Source organism: Haematobia irritans, chromosome 4 (genome assembly GCF_050003625.1).
Source record: "Haematobia irritans isolate KBUSLIRL chromosome 4, ASM5000362v1, whole genome shotgun sequence".
Lineage (NCBI taxonomy): Eukaryota > Metazoa > Arthropoda > Insecta > Diptera > Muscidae > Haematobia > Haematobia irritans.
Window position 1 is genome coordinate 32,409,703 of NC_134400.1, and position 25,176 is coordinate 32,434,878.

At 31.5% G+C, this 25,176-nt stretch overlaps 1 protein-coding gene across 1 annotated transcript in view; it reads left to right on the forward strand.

Moving 5' to 3' along the window:
- Cpr76Bc (Cuticular protein 76Bc) overlaps positions 1 to 20,704 on the forward strand; it is a 76,895-nt gene extending 56,191 nt beyond the window's left edge. Inside the window, exon 3 of the mRNA XM_075307810.1 lies at positions 19,397 to 20,704. Within this exon, the coding sequence (XP_075163925.1) occupies positions 19,397 to 20,536 (1,140 nt within the window). The 3' untranslated portion in view covers positions 20,537 to 20,704. The remainder of the gene's footprint in view (positions 1 to 19,396) is intronic.
- Positions 20,705 to 25,176: the final 4,472 nt, after the last annotated feature.

A 25,176-nucleotide genomic window follows, 5' to 3' on the forward strand; every position in this document is an offset into this window, starting at 1 on the left:
GAAAGGCAGCAGTCGTTTATTCAAACACTCTTTCACGTAAATTTCTTGGTTGACAGTCCCGGAAGCTATGAAAATGCTGCTTTTCGAGCCACAGGTACAGATGCCTTGCCAAACCAGATATTTCTTTGCGAACTTTGACAGTTTTATGTGCTTGAAAATATCTGCTACCTTTCCCCTTCCTTTTGCCGTATAAAACTCCTGTCCCGGAAGCTGCTTGTAGTCGGCTTTGACTTAGGTTTCGTCGTCTATTACCACGCAGTCAAACTTCGTCAGCATCGTCGTGTACAGCCTCCGGGATCGCGCTTTGGCCGTCGTATTTTGTTTATCATGGCGATTTGGAGTCACTACCTTCTAGTAAGTCGATAGTCCGGCTCGTTTTTTGGCTCGATGCACGGTTGTAGACGATACACCCACCTTATTTGCGGCATCTCGGAGAGAGAGGTTAGGGTTTCGCTTGAAATTACCGGCAACTCTCTTTGTCGTCTCAGCGGCTTCCGGTTTTCGATTCCCCCCCCCGATCCAGACTTCCTGGCTGTCGACAAACGTTCCCCAAACACTTTAATTATATTTGTAACGGTTGATTTGGCAACTTTTAGCGATTTTGCCAGCTTTGCGTGCGAGTAGCTCGGATTTTCGCGATGCGCGAGCAAAATTTTGCTACGCTGCTCCTCTTGCTTGGACGGCATTTTGACAACTGAAGAGTGAATTCCAAAATCAAAATAGGAGCAACATTCTACACACACACACCTTCAAAATGAGGGGTGTTCAGGTTTTTTAAATGCAAAATTGAAAGAAATACGTCAAGTTTATATTGACCAAATTTTGACCGTATCACCCTTTATATAATTATGGACCGATGTGGACCAATTTTTGCATGGTTGTTAGAGACCACATACTTAAACCATGTACCAAATTTCAGCCGGATCGGATGAAATTTGCTTCTCTTAGAGGCTCCGCAAGCCAAATCGGGGGATCGGGTTATATGGGGGCTATATATAATTATGGACCGATGTGAACTAATTTTTGCATGGTTGTTAGAGACCACATACTTACACCATGTACCAAATTTCAGCCGGATCGGATGAAATTTGCTTCTCTTAGAGGCTCCACAAACCCAATTTGCGGATCGGTTTATATCGGGACTATATATAATTATGGACCGATGTGGACCAATGTTTGTATGGTTGTAGTCTGGTGGCCAGCACTTCAGCAACCGACAGGTTTAGATAAAGTGCAGCGTATGGCGCGCTTGTGTATCTCAGGCGCATTCAGTAAGACAGGATCAGATTTCCTTAATGTCATACTGCATCTATTGCCTTTAGACATTTTGGCCAAACAGTCAGCTGGAACAACGGCTGTGCGGTTGCGCGAGCTATCGCTGTGGTCGGAAAAAAGTTACGGTCACAGTTCGGTCCTCAAAATAATGCCAGATGTGCCTAACGTAGTGGATTACACTGTGGCGAGTCCACTTTTCGACAAAAAGTTTGAGACTCTAATTCCCAACAGTGAGGCATGGTGTACACGGACCCCGGGGAATAAAAGTTATATAGATTTCTACACTGATGGCTCCAAATTGGATGGCCAAGTGGGTTTCGGAGTATATTCTAAAGATCTGGAACTTCGAATAGCGAATTGGCTGAGAAGTAATGTTCCAAAAATTGTTGGCATTAATATATACTCAGACAGTCAACCTGCAATAATATCCTTGGACTCTGTGTTCCTCAACTCGTAAACGGCCATCGACTGCCGCAAATCTCTCAATGAGATGGCTGAGCAGCGCAATATTCACCTAATATGGGTGCCTGGCCATAGGAACATACCGGGAAACTGCGAAGCAGATGAGCTAGCAAGGCTAGGAACTACCTTACATATTCCAGGGGAACTAAAGGGTGATTTGTTAAGAGCTTGATAACTTTTTTTTTAAAAAAAACGCATAAAATTTGCAAAATCTCATCGGTTCTTTATTTGAAACGTTAGATTGGTCCATGACATTTACTTTTTGAAGATAATTTCATTTAAATGTTGACCGCGGCTGCGTCTTAGGTGGTCCATTCGGAAAGTCCAATTTTGGGCAACTTTTTCGAGCATTTCGGCCGGAATAGCCCGAATTTCTTCGGAAATGTTGTCTTCCAAAGCTGGAATAGTTGCTGGCTTATTTCTGTAGACTTTAGACTTGACGTAGCCCCACAAAAAATAGTCTAAAGGCGTCAAATCGCATGATCTTGGTGGCCAACTTACCGGTCCATTTCTTGAGATGAATTGTTCTCCGAAGTTTTCCCTCAAAATGGCCATAGAATCGCGAGCTGTGTGGCATGTAGCGCCATCTTGTTGAAACCACATATCAACCAAGTTCAGTTCTTCCATTTTTGGCAACAAAAAGTTTGTTAGCATCGAACGATAGCGATGGCCATTCACCGTAACGTTGCGTCCAACAGCATCTTTGAAAAAATACGGTCCAATGATTCCACCAGCGTACAAACCACACCAAACAGTGCATTTTTCGGGATGCATGGGCAGTTCTTGAACGGCTTCTGGTTGCTCTTCACTCCAAATGCGGCAATTTTGCTTATTTAATTGTTTGCTCACTTGGTCGATTATGTAGACCATAAATCGGACGTAAAGCGCGAAACACATTTCGAACCGAACACTGATTTTGGTAATAAAATTCAATGATTTGCAAGCGTTGCTCGTTAGTAAGTCTATTCATGATGAAATGTCAAAGCATACTGAGCATCTTTCTCTTTGACTCCATGTCTGAAATCCCACGTGATCTGTCAAATACTAATGCATGAAAATCCTAACCTCAAAAGAATCACCCTTTAGAATCTGTTGGTATGCCTCTGGCTACCTGCAAGCTCTTACTGCGTGAGAAGGCTGTCATGATGGCAAATGTTCGATGGGAGAATTGCAAGGGTTGTAACGACACCAAGCAAATATGGCCCCATTTAAACTTAAACCGCACACTAGATATGCTAGTGTTCTCGAGACGCCAGATATCACTCCTGATATCTGCTATAACGGGTCGCTGCCTGATAGGCGAATTTGCAAAAACTATTGGTGCGAAGTATAATGACTATTGTATGAGCTGTCATGATGCGGAGGAAAGGGAATCAATTAAACACCTCTTGTGTGAGTGTCCTGCATTTTGTGTAAGTCGTAATCAAATTTTAGGGGCATATAGCTTTAGATTACTGGCGGACCTGGAAAACGTTAACTTAAGCAGTCTGTTAATGTTTTTGGAACAATCTGGTTGGTTCAACAAAAGCAAATAATAGTGAAGGTCCAGTGGTTAAAACTAGAAGTGCCCATATGTAATAGGTACTTTTAGTTAAATGTGGTATCACAATGAACTGAATAGTCTAAGTGAGCCTGAAACTTAATCGGCCTGCCACTTTAACCTAACTGCTATATTTTTTTCCTTTTTTTAAGAATAAAATTTTGACAAAATTTTCTTTAGAAATAAAAATAAAATAAAAACTTTTTCTATAGAAATAAAATTTTGACAAAATTTTCTATAGATATAAAATTTTGACAAAATTTTCTATAGTTATATAATTTTGCCAAAATGTTCTATAGAAACCGATTTGACAGTGGCATTGGAAAAGAGATATGTTTGTACGAATTTATTTCGGCATAAGCCGGCTATCATGTAAAACCTTTTTTCGGAAGGTTCAAGTGTGGTTCATTGTTGGGTTTAATGAACTGCCTGAATTTATTCTGATAATTGGTTGATAGTTTTGCTTCAAGTAGAGGTTGCTGATGAGGAATGTGGTAATTCCGAAACGTGCGTCCATCCAACCATCTTGCAGTCTATAGGGCTTTGCCCAAATAAATTTGACCAACATTCTTTTCCTCTGTTGGTTAAGCTACACTTGTAGTTTAGTCAATGTATGGTTTTAAGCTGAAATCAAAAAACAACAACAAATAAAATTTTGTCAAAATTTTCTATAGAAATAAAATTTTGACAAAATTTTCTATAGAAATAAAATGTTGATAAAATTTTCTATAGAAATAAAATTTTGACAAAAGAAATAAAATTTTGACAAAATTTTCTATAAATGTTGACAAAATTTTCTATAGAAATACAATTTTAATAAAATTTTCTATACACATTAAATTTTGACAAAATTTTTTATAGAAATAAAATTTTGTCAAAATTTTTTATAGAAATAAAATTTTGACAAAATTTCCTATAGAAATAAAATTTTGACCAAATTATCTATAGAAATAAAATTTTGACCAAATTTTCTATAGATATAAATTTTGACAAAATTTTCTATAGATATATAATTTTGACAAAATTTTCTATAGAAATAAATTTTTGACAAAATTTTCTATAGAAATAAAATTTTGACAAAATTTTCTATAGAAATACAATTTTGATAAAATTTTCTATACACATTAAATTTTGACAACATTTTTTATAGAAATAAAATTTGGACAAAATTTTGACAAAATTTTCTATAAACATAATTTTTATACCCTTCACACTGTGGTACAGGGTATAATAAGTTTGTGCATTTGTATGTAACGCCAAGAAGGAGTAATCATAGACCAACCTTTTAGTATACGGATCGGCTTAGAATTAAATTCTGAGTCGATTCAGCTATGTCCGTCTGTCTGTCTGTCCGTCTGTCTGTCTGTTGATGTATTTTTGTGTGCAAAGTACAGCTCGCAGTTTTAGTCCGATTGTCCTAAAATTTGGTATAGGGTCCTGTTTCGGCTCAAAGACGATCCCTATTGATTTTGGAAAAAATCGGTTCAGATTTAGATATAGCTGCCATATATATTTTTCACCGATCTGGTCATAATTGGCATGTATATCAACCGATCTTCCTCAATTTCCGTACATCCGAATATTTTATGGGTCTCGAAAAACTTGCAAAATATCAGCCAAATCGGTTCAGATTTAGATATAGCTCCCATATATAGCTTTCGCCCGATTTACACTCATTTGCCCACAGAGGCCAACTTTTTGCTCCGATTTAGTTGAAATTTTGCACAGGTAGTAGAATTAGCATTATAGCTATGCGTGCCAAATTTGGTTGAAATCGGTTCAGATTTAGATATATCTCCCATATATAGCTTTCGCCCGATTTACACTCATATGACCACAGAGGCCAATTTTTTGCTCCGATTTAGTTGAAATTTTGCACAGGGAGTATAATTAGCATTGTAACTATGCGTGTCAAATTTGGTTGAAATCGGTTCAGATTTAGATATATCTCCCATATATAGCTTTCGCCCGATTTACACTCATATGACCACAGAGGCCAATTTTTAACTCCGATTTAGTTAAAATTTTGCACAGGGAGTACAATTAGAATTGAAGCTATGCGTGCCAAATTTGGTTGAAATCGGTTCAGATTTAGATATAGCTCTAATATATATGTTTTTCTGATTTCGACAAAAATGGTCAAAATACCAACATTTTCCTTGTAAAATCGCCACTGATTAGTCGAAAAGTTGTAAAAATGACTCTAATTTTCCTAAACTTCTAATACATATATATCGAGCGATAAATCATAAATAAACTTTTGCGAAGTTTCCTTAAAATTGCTTCAGATTTAAATGTTTCCCATATTTATACCCTTCACCACTACTGTGGTACAGGGTATAATAAGTTTGTGCATTTGTATGTAACGCCAAGAAGGAGTAATCATAGACCGACCCTTTAGTATACGGATCGGCTTAGAATTAAATTCTGAGTCGATTTAGCGATGTCCGTCTGTCTGTCTGTCTGTCTGTCTGTCTGTCTGTCCGTCTGTCTGTCTGTTGATGTATTTTTGTGTGCAAAGTACAGCTCGCAGTTTTAGTCCGATTGTCCTAAAATTTGGTATAGGGTACTGTTTCGGCTCAAAAACGATCCCTATTGATTTTGAAAAAAATCGGTTCAGATTTAGATATAACTGCCATATATATTTTTAACCGATCTGGTCATAATTGGCGTGTATATCAACCGATCTTCCTCAAATTCCGTACATCCGAATATTTTATGAGTCTCGAAAAACTTGCAAAATTTCAGCCAAATCGGTTCAGATTTAGATATAGCTCCCATATATAGCTTTCGCCCGATTTACACTCATTTGCCCACAGAGGCCAATTTTTAACTCCGATTTAGTTGAAATTTTGCACAGGGAGTAGAATTAGCATTGCAACTATGCGTGCCAAATTTGGTTGAAATCGGTTCAGATTTGGATATATCTCCCATATATAACTTTCGCCCGATTTACACTCATATGACCACAGAGGCCAATTTTTAACTCCGATTTAGTTGAAATTTTGCACAGGGAGTAGAATTAGCATTGTAACAATGCGTGAAAAATTTGGGTGAAATCGGTTCAGATTTGGATATATCTCCCATATATAGCTTTCGCCCGATTTACACTCATATGACCACAGAAGCCAATTTTTTGCTCCGATTTAGTTGAAATTTTGCACAGGGAGTAGAATTAGCATTGTAGCTATGCGTGCCAAATTTGGTTGAAATCGGTTCAGATTTAGATATATCTCCCATATATAGCTTTCGCCCGATTTACACTCATATGACCACAGAGGCCAATTTTTAACTCCGATTTAGTTGAAATTTTGCACAGAGAGTAGAATTAGCATTGTTGCTATGCGTGCCAAATTTGGTTGATATCGGTTCAGATTTAGATATAGCTCCCATATATATGTTTTTCTGATTTCGACAAAAATGGTCAAAATACCAACAATTTTCTTGTAAAATCGCCACTGCTTAGTCGAAAAGTTGTAAAAATGACTCTAATTTTCCTAAACTTCCAATACATATATATCGAGCGATAAATCATAAATAAACTTTTGCAAAGTTTCCTTAAGATTGCTTCAGATTTAAATGTTTCCCATATTTTTTTACTAACATTGTATTCAACCCTAGTGCATTAGCCGACTTAAATTTTGAGTCTATAGATTTTGTAGAAGTCTATCTAATTCGGTCCAGATCGAGTGACATTTAAATGTATGTATTTGGGACAAACCTTTATATATAGCCCCAAACACATTTGACGGATGTGATATGGTATCGAAAATTTAGATCTACAAAGTGGTGCAGGGTATAATATAGTCGGCCCCGCCCGACTTTAGACTTTCCTTACTTGTTTTTACTAAAATTGTGTTCCACCCTAGTGCATTAGCCAACTTAAATTTTGAGTCTATAGATTTGTAGAAGTCTATCAAATTCTGTCCAGATCGAGTGATATTTAAATGTATGTATTTGGGACAAATCCTTGTATATAGCACCCAACACATTTGACGGATGTGATATGGTATCGAAATTTAGATCTACAAAGTGGTGCAGGGTATAATATAGTCGGCCCCGCCCGACTTTAGACTTTCCTTACTTGTTTTTAATAAGTTCTTCTCAATATCATGGCGACAGGTGTACGAACTTCAGGCCTGCCGAAATTATCCCCATTCTTAGTTTATTGCTCTAATTCAATTAAATTTAACACTTTAATTTAACACCTTTTTTAATGTGTCTTTTTTTTCGTATTTCGACTTCTAATTCGTTTCTATTTGTTAGCTCATATTAAAATATGTGGAGGCTGACAGTTCATTAAAATAAAATAAAAAAATAATAATTCTAATTAATGTTGGATTTACAAATATTTGACATCATCTGGGGTTAAATGATTGATGATGTAGCTGAAAATAGACTGAGTAGCAGAACCTAAGCCAAGTAGTGAATACTTTGTTGGTAGCATTAGGTGCAGTTGGCGTGAGAATCATAGCCTAGAAATTCTTAATATGAGTGGAAAATCAAATTAGCTATCTACTGTTGTTGAGGAGTTTTACAACTATGGGCAAAAAATAGTAAGGCGTTGATCATAGTTTTAAAATCCATTATTTATTCTTGTAAATATATTACGCCCTCAAATTTTTTTCCCCAATTTTCGTAATAGTCGTTAAATTAAATTTTCAACATAGGCTGTAATATCTTCAATTTAATTGATTCAATTAATTTCTATGATCGATTTTTATTTTGCCTAAAAATCAACTTTTTATACCCTCCATCATGGGATGGGGGTATATTAACTTTGTCATTCCGTTTGCAATATTGCTCTAAGACCCCATAAAGTATATATATTCTGGGTCGTGGTGAAATTCTGAGTCGATCTAAGCATGTCCGTCCGTCCGTCCGTCCGTCTGTTGAAATCACGCTAACTTCCGAACGAAACAAGCTATCGACTTGAAACTTGGCACAAGTAGTTGTTATCGATGTAGGTAGGATGGTATTGAAAATGGGCCATATCGGTCCACTTTTACGTATAGCCCCCATATAAAGGGACCCTCAGATTTGTCTTGTGGAGCCTCCAACAGAAGCATATTTCATCCGATCCGGCTGAAATTTGGTATATGATGTTGGTATATGGTCTCTAACAACCATGCAAAAATTGGTCCACATCGGTCCATAATTATATATAGCCCCCATATAAACCGATCCCCAGATTTGACTTGCGGAGCCTAAAAGAGAAGCAAATTTCATCCGATCCGGCTGAAATTTAGTACATGGTGTTGGTATATGGTCTCTAACAACCGTGCAAAAACTGGTTCACATCGGTTCATAATTATATATAGCCCCCATATAAACCGATCCCCAGATTTGGCTTGCGGAGCCTCAAAGATAAGAAAATTTCATCCGATCCGGCTGAAATTTGGTACATGATGTTGGTATATGGTCTCTTACAACTATGCAAAAATTGGTCCATATCGGTCCTTAATTATATATAGCCTCCATATAAACCGATCCCCAGATGTGGCTTGTGGAGTCTCTAAGAGAGCGTATTTCATCCGATCCGGCTGAAATTTGGTACATGGTGTTGGTATATGGTCTCTAACAATTATGCAAAAATTGGTCCACATCGGTCCATAATTATATATAGCCCCCATATAAACCGATCCCCAGATTTGGCTTGCGGAGCCTAAAAGAGAAGCAAATTTCATCCGATCCGGCTGAAATTTGGTACATGGTGTTGGTATATGGTCTCTAACAACCGTTCAAAAATTGGTCCACATCGGCCCATAATTATATATAGCGTCCATATAAACCGATCCCCAGATTTGGGTTGCGGAGCCTCAAAGAGAAGCAAATTTCATCCGATCCGCCTGAATTTTGGTACATGATATTGGTATATGGTCTCTAACAACCATGCAAAAATTGGTCCACATCGGTTCATAATTATATATAGCCCCCATATAAACCGATCCCCAGATTTGGCTTGCGAAGTCTCCAAGAGATGCAAATTTCATCCAATCCGGTTATAATTTGGAACATGGTGTTAGTATATGATCTTTAACAACCGTGCCAGAATTGGTCCATATCGGTCCATAATTATATATAGCCCCCATATAAAACGTTCTCCAGATTTGACCTCCGGAGCCTCTTGGAGGAGCAAAATTCATCCGATCCGGTTCAAATTAGGAACGTGGTGTTAGTATATGGTCGCTAACAACCATACCAAAATTGGTCCAATCACACAAAAATTGGTGCATATCGGTTCATAATCATTGTTGCCACTAGAGCCAAAAATAATCTACCAAAATTTTATTTCTATAGAAAATTTTGTCAAAATTTTTATTTCTATAGAAAATTTTGTGAAAATGTTATTTCTATAGAAAATTTTGTTAAAATTTTATTTCTGTAGAAAATTTTGTCAAAATTTTATGTCTACTTTGTCAAACTGAATTATATACGTATTGGATCGATCTTTTTATACCCTCCACCATAGGATGGGGGGTATATTAACTTTGTCATTCCGTTTGTAACACATCGAAATATTGCTCTAAGACCCCATAAAGTATATATATTCTGGGTCGTGGTGAAATTCTGAGTCGATCTGAGCATGTCCGTCCGTCCGTCCGTCTGTTGAAATCACGCTAACTTCCGAACGAAACAAGCTATCGACTTGAAACTTGGCACAAGTAGTTGTTATTGATGTAGGTCGGATGGTGTTGCAAATGGGCCATATCGGTCCACTTTTACGTATAGCCCCCATATAAACGGACCCCCAAATTTGGCTTGCGAGGCCTCTAAGAGAAGCAAATTTCATCCTATCCGGCTGAAATTTGGTACATTGTGTAAGTATATGGTCTTTATCAACCATGCAAAAATTGGTCCACATCGGTCCATAATTATATATAGCCCCCATATAAACCGATCCCCAGATTTGGCTTGAGGAGCCTCTAAGAGAAGAAAATTTCATCCGATCCGGCTGAAATTTGGTACATGGTGTTAGTATATGGTCTCTAACAACCATGCAAAATTTGGTTCACATCGGTCCATAATTATATATAGCCCCCATATAAACCGATCCCCAGATTTGACCTCCGGAGCCCCTTGGAAGAGCAAAATTCATCGGATTCGGTTGAAATTTGGTACATGATGTTAGTATATGGTATCTAATAACCATGCATGAATTGGTCCACATCGGTCCATAATTATATATAGCCCCCATATAAACCGATCCCGAGATTTGGTTTTGGAGCCTCTTGGAGTAGCAAGTTTCATCCGAGTCAGTTGAAATTTGGTACATTGTGCTAGCATATGGCGGTTAACAACCATGCCTAACTAGGTTCATATCGGTCTAAAGTTATATATAGCCCTCAGATAAATCGATCCCCAATCACACAAAAATTGGTCCATATCAAGTTCATAATTGTATATAGCCCCCATATAAGCGACCCCCATATTTCAATTCTGGCTCCCTACGTACCGTGCAAAAGTCCATATCGATTCGTAATTATTTGTAGACTTACATACCTTTTTGTCTAATATATACCACGTGTGGACTAACTCACAATTTAGAAAGATACCACAACCCTAGTAATTCGATTGTGTATAACAGTCTTTCGTAGAAGTTTCTAAGCAATCCATGGTGGAGGGTACATAAGATTCGGCCTGGCCGAACTTACGGCCGTTTATACTTGTTTGATTTAATATATACCACGAATGGACTTACATACAATTTAGAAGATGGTGTTAGGAGGTTTTAAGATACCTTGCCATCGGCAAGCGTTATCGCTACTTAAGTAATTCGATTGTGGATGGCAGTGTTTAGATGAAGTTTCTACGAAATCCATGATGGAGGGTACATAAGCTTCGGCCTGGCCGAACTTACGGCCGTATATACTTGTTTTAATTTGACTATTTTTTCACATGCAATTAAGGTTTCAATTGATACAAATGAAAGTTCTACTAAGGACTTTCATTCATAATTAAATTTCACAAAAACATAGAAAATCAATAAAAACAAGCATCTACTGCCGTAAGTTCGGCCAGGCCGAATCTTATGTACCCTCCACCATGGATTACGTAGAAACTTATACTATAACATTTGTAACATTTGCCGATGGCAAGGTATCTTAAAACTTCTTAACGCCGTCTTCTCAATTGTAAATTAGTCCATACGGGGTATATATTAAACATAACAAGTATATACGGCCGTAAGTTCGGCCTGGCCGAAGCTTATCTACCCTCCACCATGGATTGCGTAGAAACTTCTACTGAAGGCTGTCATCCACAATCGAATTACTTGGGTTGCGGTAACACTTGCCGATGGCAAGGTATCTTAAAACTTCCTAACACCGTAATATATACCACATAGTCCATACGTTGTATATATTAAAGTACAAAAGGCCAATTAAATACGTATATAATTAAGTTTAAAGTTTCTATAGAAATAAAATTTTGACAGCATTTTCTATAGAAGTAAAATTTGGACAAAATTTTCTATAGAAATAAAATTTGGATAAAATTTTCTATAAAAAAAAAATCTGACAAAATTTTCTATAGAAATAAAATTTTGACAAAATTTTCTATAGAAATAAAATTTTGACAAAATGTTCAACAGAAATAAAATTTTGACAAAATTTTCTATAGAAATTACATTTTGACAATGTTTTCTATAAAAATAAAATTTTGGTAGATTATTTTTGGAGCGAGTGGCGACCTTCATAATCATAATCGATAAGGACCAATTTTTGTGTGATTTGGGATCGCCTATATATAACTATAGACCGATATGGACAAATTTTCCCATGGTTATACTAACACCACGTTGCAAATTTCAACCGGATCGGATGAATTTGCTCCTCTAAGAGGCTCCGGAGATCAAATCTGAGGAACGGTTTATATGGGGGCTATATATAATTATGGACCGATATGAACCAATTCTTGCGTGTTTGTTGGAGACCACATTCTAACACCACGTTCGAAATTTCAACCTGATCGGATGAATTTGGCTCCTCCAAGAGGCTCCGGAGGACAAATCTGGGGATCGATTTATATGGGGGCTATATATAATTATTGACCCATATGAACCAATTCTTGCATGGTTTTTAGGGACCGTATACTAACACCACGTTGCAAATTTCAACCGGATCGGATGAATTTTGCTCCTCTAAGAGGCTCCGGATGTCAAATCTGGAGATCGGTTTATATGGGAGCTATATATAATTATGGGCCGATGTGGACCGATTTTTGCATGGTCATTAGAGAACATATACCAAAACCATGTCCCAAATTTCAGCCGGATCGGATGAAATTTGCTTATCTTAGAGGCTCCGCAAGCCAAATCAGGGGATCGGTTTATATGGGGGCTATATATAATTATGGACCTATGTGGACCAATTTTTGCATGGTTGTTAGAGACCATATACTAACACCATGTACCAAATTTCAGCCGGATCGGTTTATATGGGAGCTATATATAATTATGGGCCGATGTGGACCGATTTTTGCATGGTCATTAGAGAACATATACCAAAACCATGTCCCAAATTTCAGCCGGATCGGATGAAATTTGCTTATCTTAGGGGCTCCGAAAGCCACATCTGGGGATCGGTTTATATGGGGCTATATATAATTATGGACCGATATGGACCAATTCCAGAATGGTTGTTAAAGACAATATACCAACACCACGTACAAAATTTCAACTGAATCGGATGAATTTGGCTCCTCCAAGAGCTCCGGAGTTCAAATCAGGGGATCGGTTTATATCGAGGCTACATATAATTATGGACCGATGTGGACCAATTTTTGCATAGTTGTTAGAGACCATATACTTACACCATGTACCAAATTTCACCCGGATCGGATGAAATTTGCTTCTCTATGAGGCTACGCAAGCCAAATCTGGGGATCGGTTATATGAAGGCTATATATAATTGTGGACCGATGTGGACCAATTTTTGCATGGGTGTTAGAGACCATATACTAACACCATGTACAAAATTTCAACCGGATCGGATGAATTTTGCTCCTCCAAGAGGCTCCGCAAGCCACATCTGAGCGTCGGTTTATATTGGCTATACATAAAAGTGGTCCGATATGGCCCATTTGCAATACCATCTTACCTACATCAATAGCAACTACTTGTGCCAAGTTTCAAGTCGATAGCTTGTTTCGTTCGGAAGTTAGCGTGATTTCAACAGACGGACGGACGGATGGACATGCTTAGATCGACTCAGAATTTCACCACGAACCAGAATATAAATATATACTTTATGGGGTCTTAGAGCGATAGTTCGATGTGTTACAAACGGAATGGCAAAGTTAATATACCCCCTATCTTATGGTGGAGGGTATACAAATTAAATTTCATCCAGCTGGGTTTTAAACCTGTGCGGTTTGACTTTTTCACTTCCATGGAAGTTCTTTTGCGAAGGGTTTGCAAATTGTTAATTTTTTGTTGATTTTTAATAGAACAAGTATATACAGCAGTAAGTTCGGCCGGGCCGAATCTTAAATACCCACCACCATGAACCAAATATTGGGGTTTCCTTTGAAATTCCAGGAGGGCTTGAGGACTTGAGGACACTTCCCGAAGATAAATTTAAAGATTTCACCTATGAGGACTATATCAGATTCTGGATTTATAAGAACCATTTTTGTTTGAGTTTTAGAGGAATCATTAACATCTGTTGTAAGTGTGCAAGAAAATTAAAAAATAACGTCTTGATTTGAAATCTTAAATCTGTAGAAGTAAAATCTGGAAATTTTACATTGAGTTTCAAGCAATTGTCATGATCAGTGCGCCTTCTACACCCTCAAGAAGTGAAGTCGGTCTATATGGAGGCATTACCAAATGGACCGATAAAAACTTAATCCGATACACGTTTTTGTGAGCCTAAAATACCAGAATATTTACAATTTCAGGCATATTAGATAAAAACTACGGTTTCTAGAAACCCAAGGAGTTAAATCGGGAGATCGTTCTTATGGGCGCTATACCAAAATATGGACCGATACTCACCATTTTCGACACACCTCTTTATGGTCCTAAAATACCTCTAGATTTCCAATTTCAGACAAATTGGATAAAAACTACGGTTTCTATAAGCCCAAGACCCCAAATCGGGAGATCGGTCTATATGGGGGCTATACCAAAATATGGACCGATACTCACAATTTTTGGCACACGTATTTGTGGTTCTACAATACCTCTAGATTTCCAAGTTCAGGTAAATTGAATAAAAACTGCGGTTTCTATAAGCCCCAGGAAGTAAAATCGGGAGATCGGTCTATATGGGGGCTATACCAAAACAAGGACCGATACTCACCATTTTTGGCACACCTCTTTATGGTCATAAAATACCTCCAGATTTCAAATTTCAGGCAAATTGGATAAAAACTACGATTTCTATAAGCCCAAGACCCCAAATCGGGAGGTCGGTTTATATGGGGGCTATACCAAAACATGGCCCGATATAGCCCATCTTCGAACTTGACCTGCGCGCAGACAAAAGACGATTCTGTGCCAAATTTCAGGACGATAGCTCTATTATTGAATGCTGTAGCGTGATTACAACAGACAGCCAGACAGACAGACGGACATGCTTATATCGTCTTAGAATTTCTCCCTGATCAAGAATATATATACTTTATATAGTCGGAAATCGATATTTCGATGCGTTACAAACGGAATGACAAACTTATTATATCCCGTCACCATTCTATGGTGGTGGGTATAAAAATATATTTATACAAAACTATATGCCGAAAATAACAAATTATTTTATCAAAAAAATCTAATGAAGTAGTTAGAATGTCATATCGTGGTATCATATTAGGTTCATATCACAAATAGTTGGTTATTACTTTGCAATTTTTGAACAAAGTTACCTCCAATATTATTTGGTAATGGCAGTTTTTCATAGGACATGATTCATTCATATTTTTTCTCTAAGTGCGTATTCTTCATTCTCAGCATTTATAAAGTAAAATTAAATTTTATTTCTTATAAAATGCTATATAATATAATATAACAACCACAAAATATCTACTTGTTTATACTTATGATTGACTATAAACGACACTCCTGATTGACGCTTGCGTGGCTTTACATATTACGATTTTCAACACCGGATTGTGATATCAACGATAAATCATCAAAAGTGAGACCTATCCTAATTTTCCGTCAGTTGAAATTTATCCAAAGTACCAATGATTTCTGACATGCCGATGAATAGAAAACAATGCTAAAATGTGATTTAAAAAAAAAAACAAGAACAAGACAAGATATTGACGCATGCATACACGCATGCGCCGTACAGATTTACGATTAGAATTTTCCCATTGATTTTAATTAAAATGTCCATTTTGGAAGATTGCCTTGGCCTAATTTTTTGTAAGCTATTGATTTTATTGAGTGTTTGTTTTTTTTAATCTTCTGATTAAGCACAATTCTATAAAGAACGATAACAATTACACATTAGATACCATAAAAAGAAATAGAAGTAAATATATACACAAAAAATTACACTCTAAGAAAAAACGTTTTAAAAGAAATTTTGACAAAATTTTAATAAATTTGTTTATAGAAACAATAGAAATAATTATTGGAGTAGTAACGTTATTCCTCTCATTCTTGTAACGTTTTTAGGGTCTTATAGACTTCGTTACATATATGTTGAAACAAAAATAAAAATAAATAAAATGTTGGCGAAATTTTCTATAGAAATAAAATTTTGACAAAATTTTCTATAGGAATAAAATTTTGACAATATTTTCTATAGAAATAAAATGTTTGATAAAATTTTCTATAGAAATAAAATTTTGACAAAATTTTCACCAGAAATATAATTTTGACAAAATTTTCTATAGAAGTAAAATTTTACCAAAATTTTCTGCAAAAATAAAATTTTGACAAAATTTTCTATAGAACTAAAATTTTGGCAAAATTTTCTATACAAGTAAAATTTTAACAAAATTTTCTATAGAAATAAAATTTTGACAAAATTTTTTATAGAAATAAAATTTTTGACCAAATTTTCTATAGAACTAAAAGTTTGACAACATTTTCTATAGAAATAAGATGTTGACAAAATTTTCTACAGAAATAAAATTTTGAAAAAAAATTCTATAGAAATAAAATTTTGACAAAATGTTCTATAGAAATAAAATTTTGACAAAACTTTCTATAAAATTAAAATTTTGACAAAATTTTCTATAGAAGTAAAATTTTGACAAAATTTTCTATAGAAATTAAATTTTTATAAAAATTTCTATAAAAATAAAACTTCGACATAATTTTCTATAGAAATAAAATTTTGACAAAATTTTCTATACAAATAAAACTTTGCCAAAATTTTCTATAAAAATAAAATTTATACAAAATTTTCTATAGAAATAAAATGTTGACAAAATTTTCTACAGAAATAAAATTTTGACAAAATTTTCTATAAAAATAAAATTTTGACAAAATTTTCTATAGAAATAAAATGTTGACAAAATTTTCTATAGAAATAAAATTTTGACAAAATTTTCTATAGAAATAAAATTTTGACAAAATTTTCTATAGAAATAAATTTTTGACAAAATTTTCTATAGAAATAAATTTTTTGACAAAATTTTCTATAGAAATCAAATGTTGACAAAATTTTCTATAGAAATAAAATTTTGACAAAATTTTCTATAGAAATAAAATGTTGACAAAACTTTCTATAGAAATAAAATTTTGACAAAATTTTCTATAGAAATAAATTTTTGACAAAATTTTCTATATAAATAAATTTTTTGACACAATTTTCTATAGAAATAAAATTTTGACAAAATTTTCTATAAAAATAAAATTTTGACAAAATTTTCTATAAAAATAAAATTTTGACAAAATTTTCACCGGAAATATAATTTTGACAAAATTTTGAATAAAAATAAAATTTTGACAAAATTTTCTATAGAAATAAAATTTTGACAAAATTTTCTATAGAAATAAAATGTTGACAAAATTTTCTATAGAAATAAAATTTTGACAAAATTTTCGATAGAAATAAAATTTTGACAAAATTTTCTATAGAAATAAAATTTTAACAAAATTTTCTATAGAAATAAAATTTTGACAAAATTTTCTATAGAAGTAAAATTTTGAAAAAATTTTCTATAGAAATAAAATCTTGACAAAATTTTCTATAGAAATAAAATGTTGACAAAATTTTCTATAGAAATAAAATCTTGACAAAATTTTCTATAGAAATAAAATGTTGACAAAATTTTCTATAGAAATAAAATGTTGACAAAATTTTCTATAGAAATAAAATTTTGACAAAATTTTCTATAGAAATAAAATTTTGACAAAATTTTCTATAGAAATAAATTTTTGACAAAATTTTCTATAGAAATAAATTTTTTGACAAAATTTTCTATAGAAATCAAATGTTGACAAATTTTTCTATAGAAATAAAATTTTGACAAAATTTTCTATAGAAATAAAATGTTGACAAAACTTTCTATAGAAATAAAATTTTGACAAAATTTTCTATAGAAATAAATTTTTGACAAAATTTTCTATATAAATAAATTTTTTGACACAATTTTCTATAGAAATAAAATTTTGACAAAATTTTCTATAAAAATAAAATTTTGACAAAATTTTCACCGGAAATATAATTTTGACAAAATTTTGAATAAAAATAAAATTTTGACAAAATTTTCTATAGAAATAAAATTTTGACAAAATTTTCTATAGAAATAAAATGTTGACAAAATTTTCTATAGAAATAAAATTTTGACAAAATTTTCGATAGAAATAAAATTTTGACAAAATTTTCTATAGAAATAAAATTTTAACAAAATTTTCTATAGAAATAAAATTTTGACAAAATTTTCTATAGAAGTAAAATTTTGAAAAAATTTTCTATAGAAATAAAATCTTGACAAAATTTTCTATAGAAATAAAATGTTGACAAAATTTTCTATAGAAATAAAATCTTGACAAAATTTTCTATAGAAATAAAATGTTGACAAAATTTTCTATAGAAATAAAATTTTCTATAGAAATAAAATCTTGACAAAATTTTTTATCGAAATAAAATTTTGACAAAATTTTTGTATAGAAACAAAAAAATATTAAATTTTTTGACAAAATTTTCTATAGAAATAAAATTTTTGGCAAAATTTTCTACACAAATAAAAATTTGACAAAATTTTTTATCGAAATAAAATTTTGACAAAATTTTCTATAGAAATAAAATGTTGACAAAATTTTCTATAAAAATAAAATCTTGACAAAACTTTCTATAGAAATAAGATTTGGCAACATTTTTCACCAGAAATAGAATTTTTAAAAAATTTTCTATAAAAATAAAATTTTGACAAAATGTTTGTATAGAAACAAAAAAATATAAAATTTTCTATAGATATAAAATCTTGACAAAACTTTCTATAGAAATAAAATTCTGACAACATTTTCTATAGAAATAAAATTTGGACAAAATTTTCTATAGAAATAAAATTTTAACAAGATTTTAATAAAATTTTTTAAAGAAATAATATTTTGAATAAATTGTTTCTAGAAATAATATTTTAATAAATTCTTTTATAGAAAAAAAAAATCAAAAAAAATTTATATTAATAAATATTTAACAAAATTTCTATAGAAATAAATTTTTGACAAAATTTTCTGTATATCAAATTTTTTATATTTGGTAGATTTTTGCTAAAATTTTATTTAACTTTTGGTATATTGTATTTGACACGAGTGCTTGCAGATCTAAAGTAGAACATTTGCACTACATTTTTGCTCCGTACTTAGTTAGAAATTTTCTATAGTGTATCTAACCATGTAGAGCTAACATAAATTTTCTAAGATTAAGAGCAACAGCAGCAAAAGCTTCAAAACTCCATGAGAACAAGGTGTGGTACAACTCCACTAGGGGTAAATAAACTGAATGCTGACTGCTGGCTGGCTTGACGGTGTTTTATTGTATCAGCACGCATGCTGGGCAAAGTGCGTCAACTTGTTAGATAATATATAAAAAAATATCTATAGTTTTTTCTTTATATTTTTCAAACTAGTTTATTGTGTAATTGTTGCCAAAAACCCGCCAAAAAAAAAAAAACTTAAATCAATTTTCTTTCATTTTTTGTTCTCCTTAGGAACACCCAGAATACGCCTTCAGTTATGGTGTCAAAGATTTACATACGGGCGATGTAAAATCTCAATGGGAATCACGTGAAGGAGATGCCATTAAGGGTCATTATAGTGTCCTCGAACCAGATGGTTCCATTCGTACGGTGACCTATACAGCAGATGCCAAATCGGGCTTCAATGCTGTGGTCAAGACAGTGGGTGCCAATTCTCATCCCATCACCGATTCGCCCCATTCAGCCAATGTGAAAAACGATGATACCTCACAATCGAAAATTAATCACTACAGCAAAGACCAGGAGCACATAGTCTTGAGCTCCGATATAAAGCCCATAAAGAAGCCCATAGAAGATCTAACACATTCTCATCCAAAAATTCCCAGTCTTATAGAATTTAAACCACACGCCCGTATACGTCAAGTTCCCATGGAATTGGAACCCGGTATGCGGGAACGCTTGCAAGAGGCCCGTGAAAACTATTACAAAGAATCAAATCGTGAGAGTACGAAATTTTTTCAACCTTCAGAAATCATAACGGAACCCCTTGAGTTGCACCAGGACAATGATTGGAAAGCTGTGGTGGGCTTGAGTAAAGATTATGCGCAACCGGAGAATTATATCCAACCCGCCCAATACCAGTCACATCAACCCTATCGTCATACCGAGTTCATAGCCTCAAAGCCATTACATTCGCAACGCTATCATATCACAGCCCCAGCCCATCCAGATACTCAAGTGAATGCCATTCACTTTAATAGCAAGAAAACTGGCATTAAATCAACACCTGGCCTAAAACATTTTGCCTCCCTACCCCATAAATATTTGAATCATAAGCCCAGACATGATTACTCTGCCTATTTTCAGCGAAATCTAAAGAAACCTCGTAAATTAAATGACCCAAGAAAAGGTCCCGTTGAATTTCCCAAAAATGAGTCGGACGATGAAGAGCAAGAAGAGGAGGAGGATGAGGATGAAAATGAAGAGCCCCAAGATGCTGCTTCTGCCAGCTTGGTTCAGGCAATGGTGAAACGTGATAAAAAACTAATGGTACCCAGATATGCTCGTCATTATGGCCAATGGGATTCCGTACAGCCTCATCAGCCTCATCATCATAAGAAGCAACGTTCCCCAGTATTTCGTTTACTTTGAAGGCTTAAAACAAAGTCCATGATCGTAAAGGGTCATTAAGCTCATGGATTAATTTCCATAGCAAGACTTCACAGTTATGTGTTATGAATATCCTATATTCCTTTCTATATTTATCACACAGAAAAGACAAACATAACCAATATTGGTAATTAAATTTTAATTGAAAAACTTGAATTACATAAATTAATGAAATTAATTAAAATTTTAATTGGCGATGTTGATTGATTTCTCCATTTTCTTGAATGAGGCATTACAATTTAATTAATTAATTTAATTTGCACCAAATATTCCATTACAATTTAAATAATTCAATTAATTTTTTAATTAAAACTTAAAAAATTCATAAATTGATTCACATTCCCACAATTTCAATACAATTAAAAATGTACATAATTCAATTAAACTTTTAATACAAAAAATTTCATTACATAAATTGATTTAATTTTAATTGTAATTGACGATGGCGACTGTTCCAATTAATAATTGGCGATGGTGATTTATTTTTCCATTATTTCTTGAATGAAGTATTACAAATTAATTAATTAATTTAATTTGCAACCAAATACTCAATAAACATTTTAAATAATTCAAATAATTTTTTAATTCTAAATTAAAAAAAAATAAAATTTAGTTAATTAATTCAATAGGCAATTATTAAAAATTTAATTATTTCAATTAAATTTATAATTCAAACAAATTTGCATTACATAAATTAATTGATATAATTAAAATTTTAATTGATTGTGATTGATTTTTTGATTTCGATGGATAAAACATTACAAATTAATTAACTAATTCGATTTCCCATAAAATATTCAATTAAAAATTTAAGTAAATCAATTAATTTTTTCATTAAAAAAATTTTATTACATAAATTAATGGATTTAATTAACGATGGTGATTGATTTTATCATTTCTATGAGTAAACCAGAGCTTCACATATTTTCTTTTGTATGAGAATATCTCTTACAGCGTATAAAAATATCACCATTATTAATTTAATTTTCAACGAAATATTCAACAAAAATTTAAATAAGTCAATTATTTGTCTTTTATTCAAAATTTAAATTAATTATATACATTAATACAATTAATTTTAAAATTTTAAATGACAAAGGTGATTGTTTTGTTGTTATTTCCATAAATAAAGCATTAAAATTAATTAATTCAATTTCCCAAAAAATATTCAATTTTAAATAGTTTTTAATGCACAAAATTGCATTCCATAAATTAATGGATTTAATTTAAATTTTAATTGCCAATGGAGATTGATTTTTCCTTTACAAATTTGAACCATTAAAAATTAAATAATTAATTTAATTTGTAGCCAAGTATTCAATTAAAACTTCAAATAATTCAATTAATTTTAATTAATTAAATATTAAAAAAAAATTAAAATTAATTCAATTTCCATCAAATATTCAATTAACATTTGAAATAATTCAAATAATTTTTTAATAAAAAAATAAAAAAATAAATTTATGGATTTAATTAACATTTCAACTGATGATGCTAATTAATTTTTTACATTCAATTAAATATGCCAAATGTATTCAAAGAAACAACTGATTCAATTAATGCCAAAACAAAATTTATTTTGTAATAAATACAAAATTTCAATTACATAAATTAATTGAGTAAATTAAAGTTTTAAGTGAAATAATTAAATTGTTTACTGATGATGTTGATGGATTTTGTATCTTCAGTTAAACTCAATTAAAAAATAATTACATTTGCAAAAATATTCAATTAATTTATGTAATTGAGTTAATTAAAATTTTAATTGAAATAATAAATTTTTTATTTGATGATATTGATTGATTTTATCTCTGAAGCAAATTCAATTAAAAATATTTGCAAATGTTCAATTACTTAAATTAATTGGGCTAATTAAAATTTAAATGGAAATAATTAAATTTGTAATTGATGATGTGGATGGATTTTATCATTTCAGTTATTGAAGCAAATTCAATTAAAAAATAATTCAATTTGACACAAATATTCAATTACATAAATTAAAAGTTTAATTGAAATATTTAAATTCTTTTTGATTATTTTGATGAATTTTATCATTATTGCCAATGAATCAAACTCAAATAATACAATTTGCCACAAAATATTCAACTATACAAATTAATTGAGTTAATTAAAATTTTAATTGAATTAATTAAATTTTTTACTGATGATGTTGATGGATTTTATCATTTCAGTTATTGAAGCAAATTCAATTAAAAAATAATTCAATTGGCCACATTTATTCAATTACCTAAATTAATTGATTTAATTAAAATTTTAATTGAAATATTTAAAATGATGTTTTTGATGGATTTTATAACTTGAGTTATTGCAACAAACTCATTTAATGTAATATTCAATTACATAAATTTATTGGGCTAATTAAAATTTTAATTGAAGTAATAAAATTTTTAATTGATGATGTTAATGGATTTTATCATTATTGCTACACACAAAAAAATATTTTTTGTCTTCAATCACGAAATTAATTGATCCGATTAATTTCTAATTGAAATGTCTTCAATCACAGAAATTGAAAAATTAATTGAAAGGCAATTCAAAAATTAATTGAAAGTCAATTAAAAAATTAATTGAAAGTCAATTAAAAAATTAATTGATAATATTAATTTTTGTGTTTGATTTTGGTTTCAATTAAAAAATTTGTTTAGTCAATTAAATTTTTAATTGAATATTTTTTAAAACTCAACTAAGACTTTAATTGGGAAATTTTTCGTGAATTTTTTTTCTGTGTACAATTAAATAATAATAAAATCTGCAAATTGCAAATTTTTTTTTTATTAAAACCAAAAGCAATTACATTAATTGAGTTAATTTATTTTTTTTATTTATCACAATAGTAGATTCGATTGAATTAATTCCGTGATCAAAGCAATTACAATTAAACAATTAATTGGATCTATTTATTTATTTTCTTTCGATAGACCTGAATCGTAATCTGTGTAGCCTTCATTAATATTTTTCTATGTTTTTTTTTTCATATATTTTCGGACTATAAAGAATTTCATATTTATATATCCTTGTGTCATATGATAAGGTTGTTTTTCTTTTTTTTTTTTTTGGTTAAATTTAAGATTAATTTTATTTAAATTATTTTATGTATTAATTTTAAGAAATTTTAAATATGAACAACTGAAATAAAAGCACAATTATTTATTTAATTTAAATATTGGAAATTTCTTAAGGTAAGTAAACACAGGCATCATGTAAGAAAGGCAGTGAGCCATATCAGTCGCCTTGGATTCAAAGGGTCGTGGCCTCAAACCCAAAAAGTTTCTCAGCGGTTATCTGGTGATATTTCTAAATCTTTCGAAGCTTCTTCAAGCGTTGAAACGTCCTTCGAACTCTGGCATTACAGATACATACCACGCTTACGGCAACTCAAACTAAAATTAGAAACAATAATGTAAGTTAAGATACACATACAAGGCCACGTATCCGGCCAGGCCGAATTTTAATTACCGATGGCTTAACATAATTGATAATATAAAGAATTTGAACAACCATGCTCCGTCAAGAAGATCCATTAAAAGAATACGGTTCCCGATTTTAAATTTAAAGTTCCTCCATATGAAAACTACACCAATTTCTGGATTAAAAAAACCATTTGTTTCTTTTTTTGAGTTTTAGAGAAATGTTAAGCTTCTCTTCTAAGCGTACAAGAAAATCTAATGAAATAATACTTCCCATGTAATTTAAAATGTAAATTATGGGAATTTTTGCCCTCATTACTGGAAGAGAATGAGAAGTAAGTAAGAAGTGATAAGTGCGCCTTCTCTCCTTTCAAGAAGAAATAAATTTTTCAGAAAATTTTGACATAATTTTATATAGAAATAAAATTTTGACAAAATTTTCTATAGAAATAAAATTTCGACAAAATTTTCTATAGAAATAAAATTTTGGCAAAATTTTCTATAGAAATAAAATTTTGACAAAATTTTCTATAGAAATAAAATGTTGACAAAATTTTATATAGATATAAAATTTTGGCAAAATTTTCTATAGAAATAAAATCTTGGCAAAATTTTCTATAGAAATAAAATTTTGACAAAATTGTCTATAGAAATAAAATTTTGACAAAATTTTCTATAGAAATAAAATCTTGACAATATTTTCTATAGAAATAAAATTTTGACAAAATTTTGTATAAAAATAAAATTTTGACAAAGTTTCTACAGAAATAAATTTTTCAGAAAATTTTCTATAGAAATAAATTTTCAGAAAATTTTCTATAGAAATAAAATGTTGACAAAATTATTTACAGAAATAAAATTTTGACAAAATGTTCTAAAGAAATAAAGTTTTGACAAAATTTTCTATAGAAATAAATTTTCAGAACATTTTCTATAGAAATAAATTTTCAGAACATTTTCTATAGAAATACAATTTTGACAATATATTCTATAGAAATAAAATTTTGACAAAATTTTCTCTCAGCATAAAATTTTGACAACATTGTATAGAAATAAAATTTTGACAAAATTTTCTATTGAAATAAAATTTTGCAAAAATTTTATATAGAAAATAAATTTTGGCAAAATTTTCTATAGAAAAAACATTTTGGCAAAATTTTCTATAGAAATAAAATTTTGGCAAAATTTTCTATA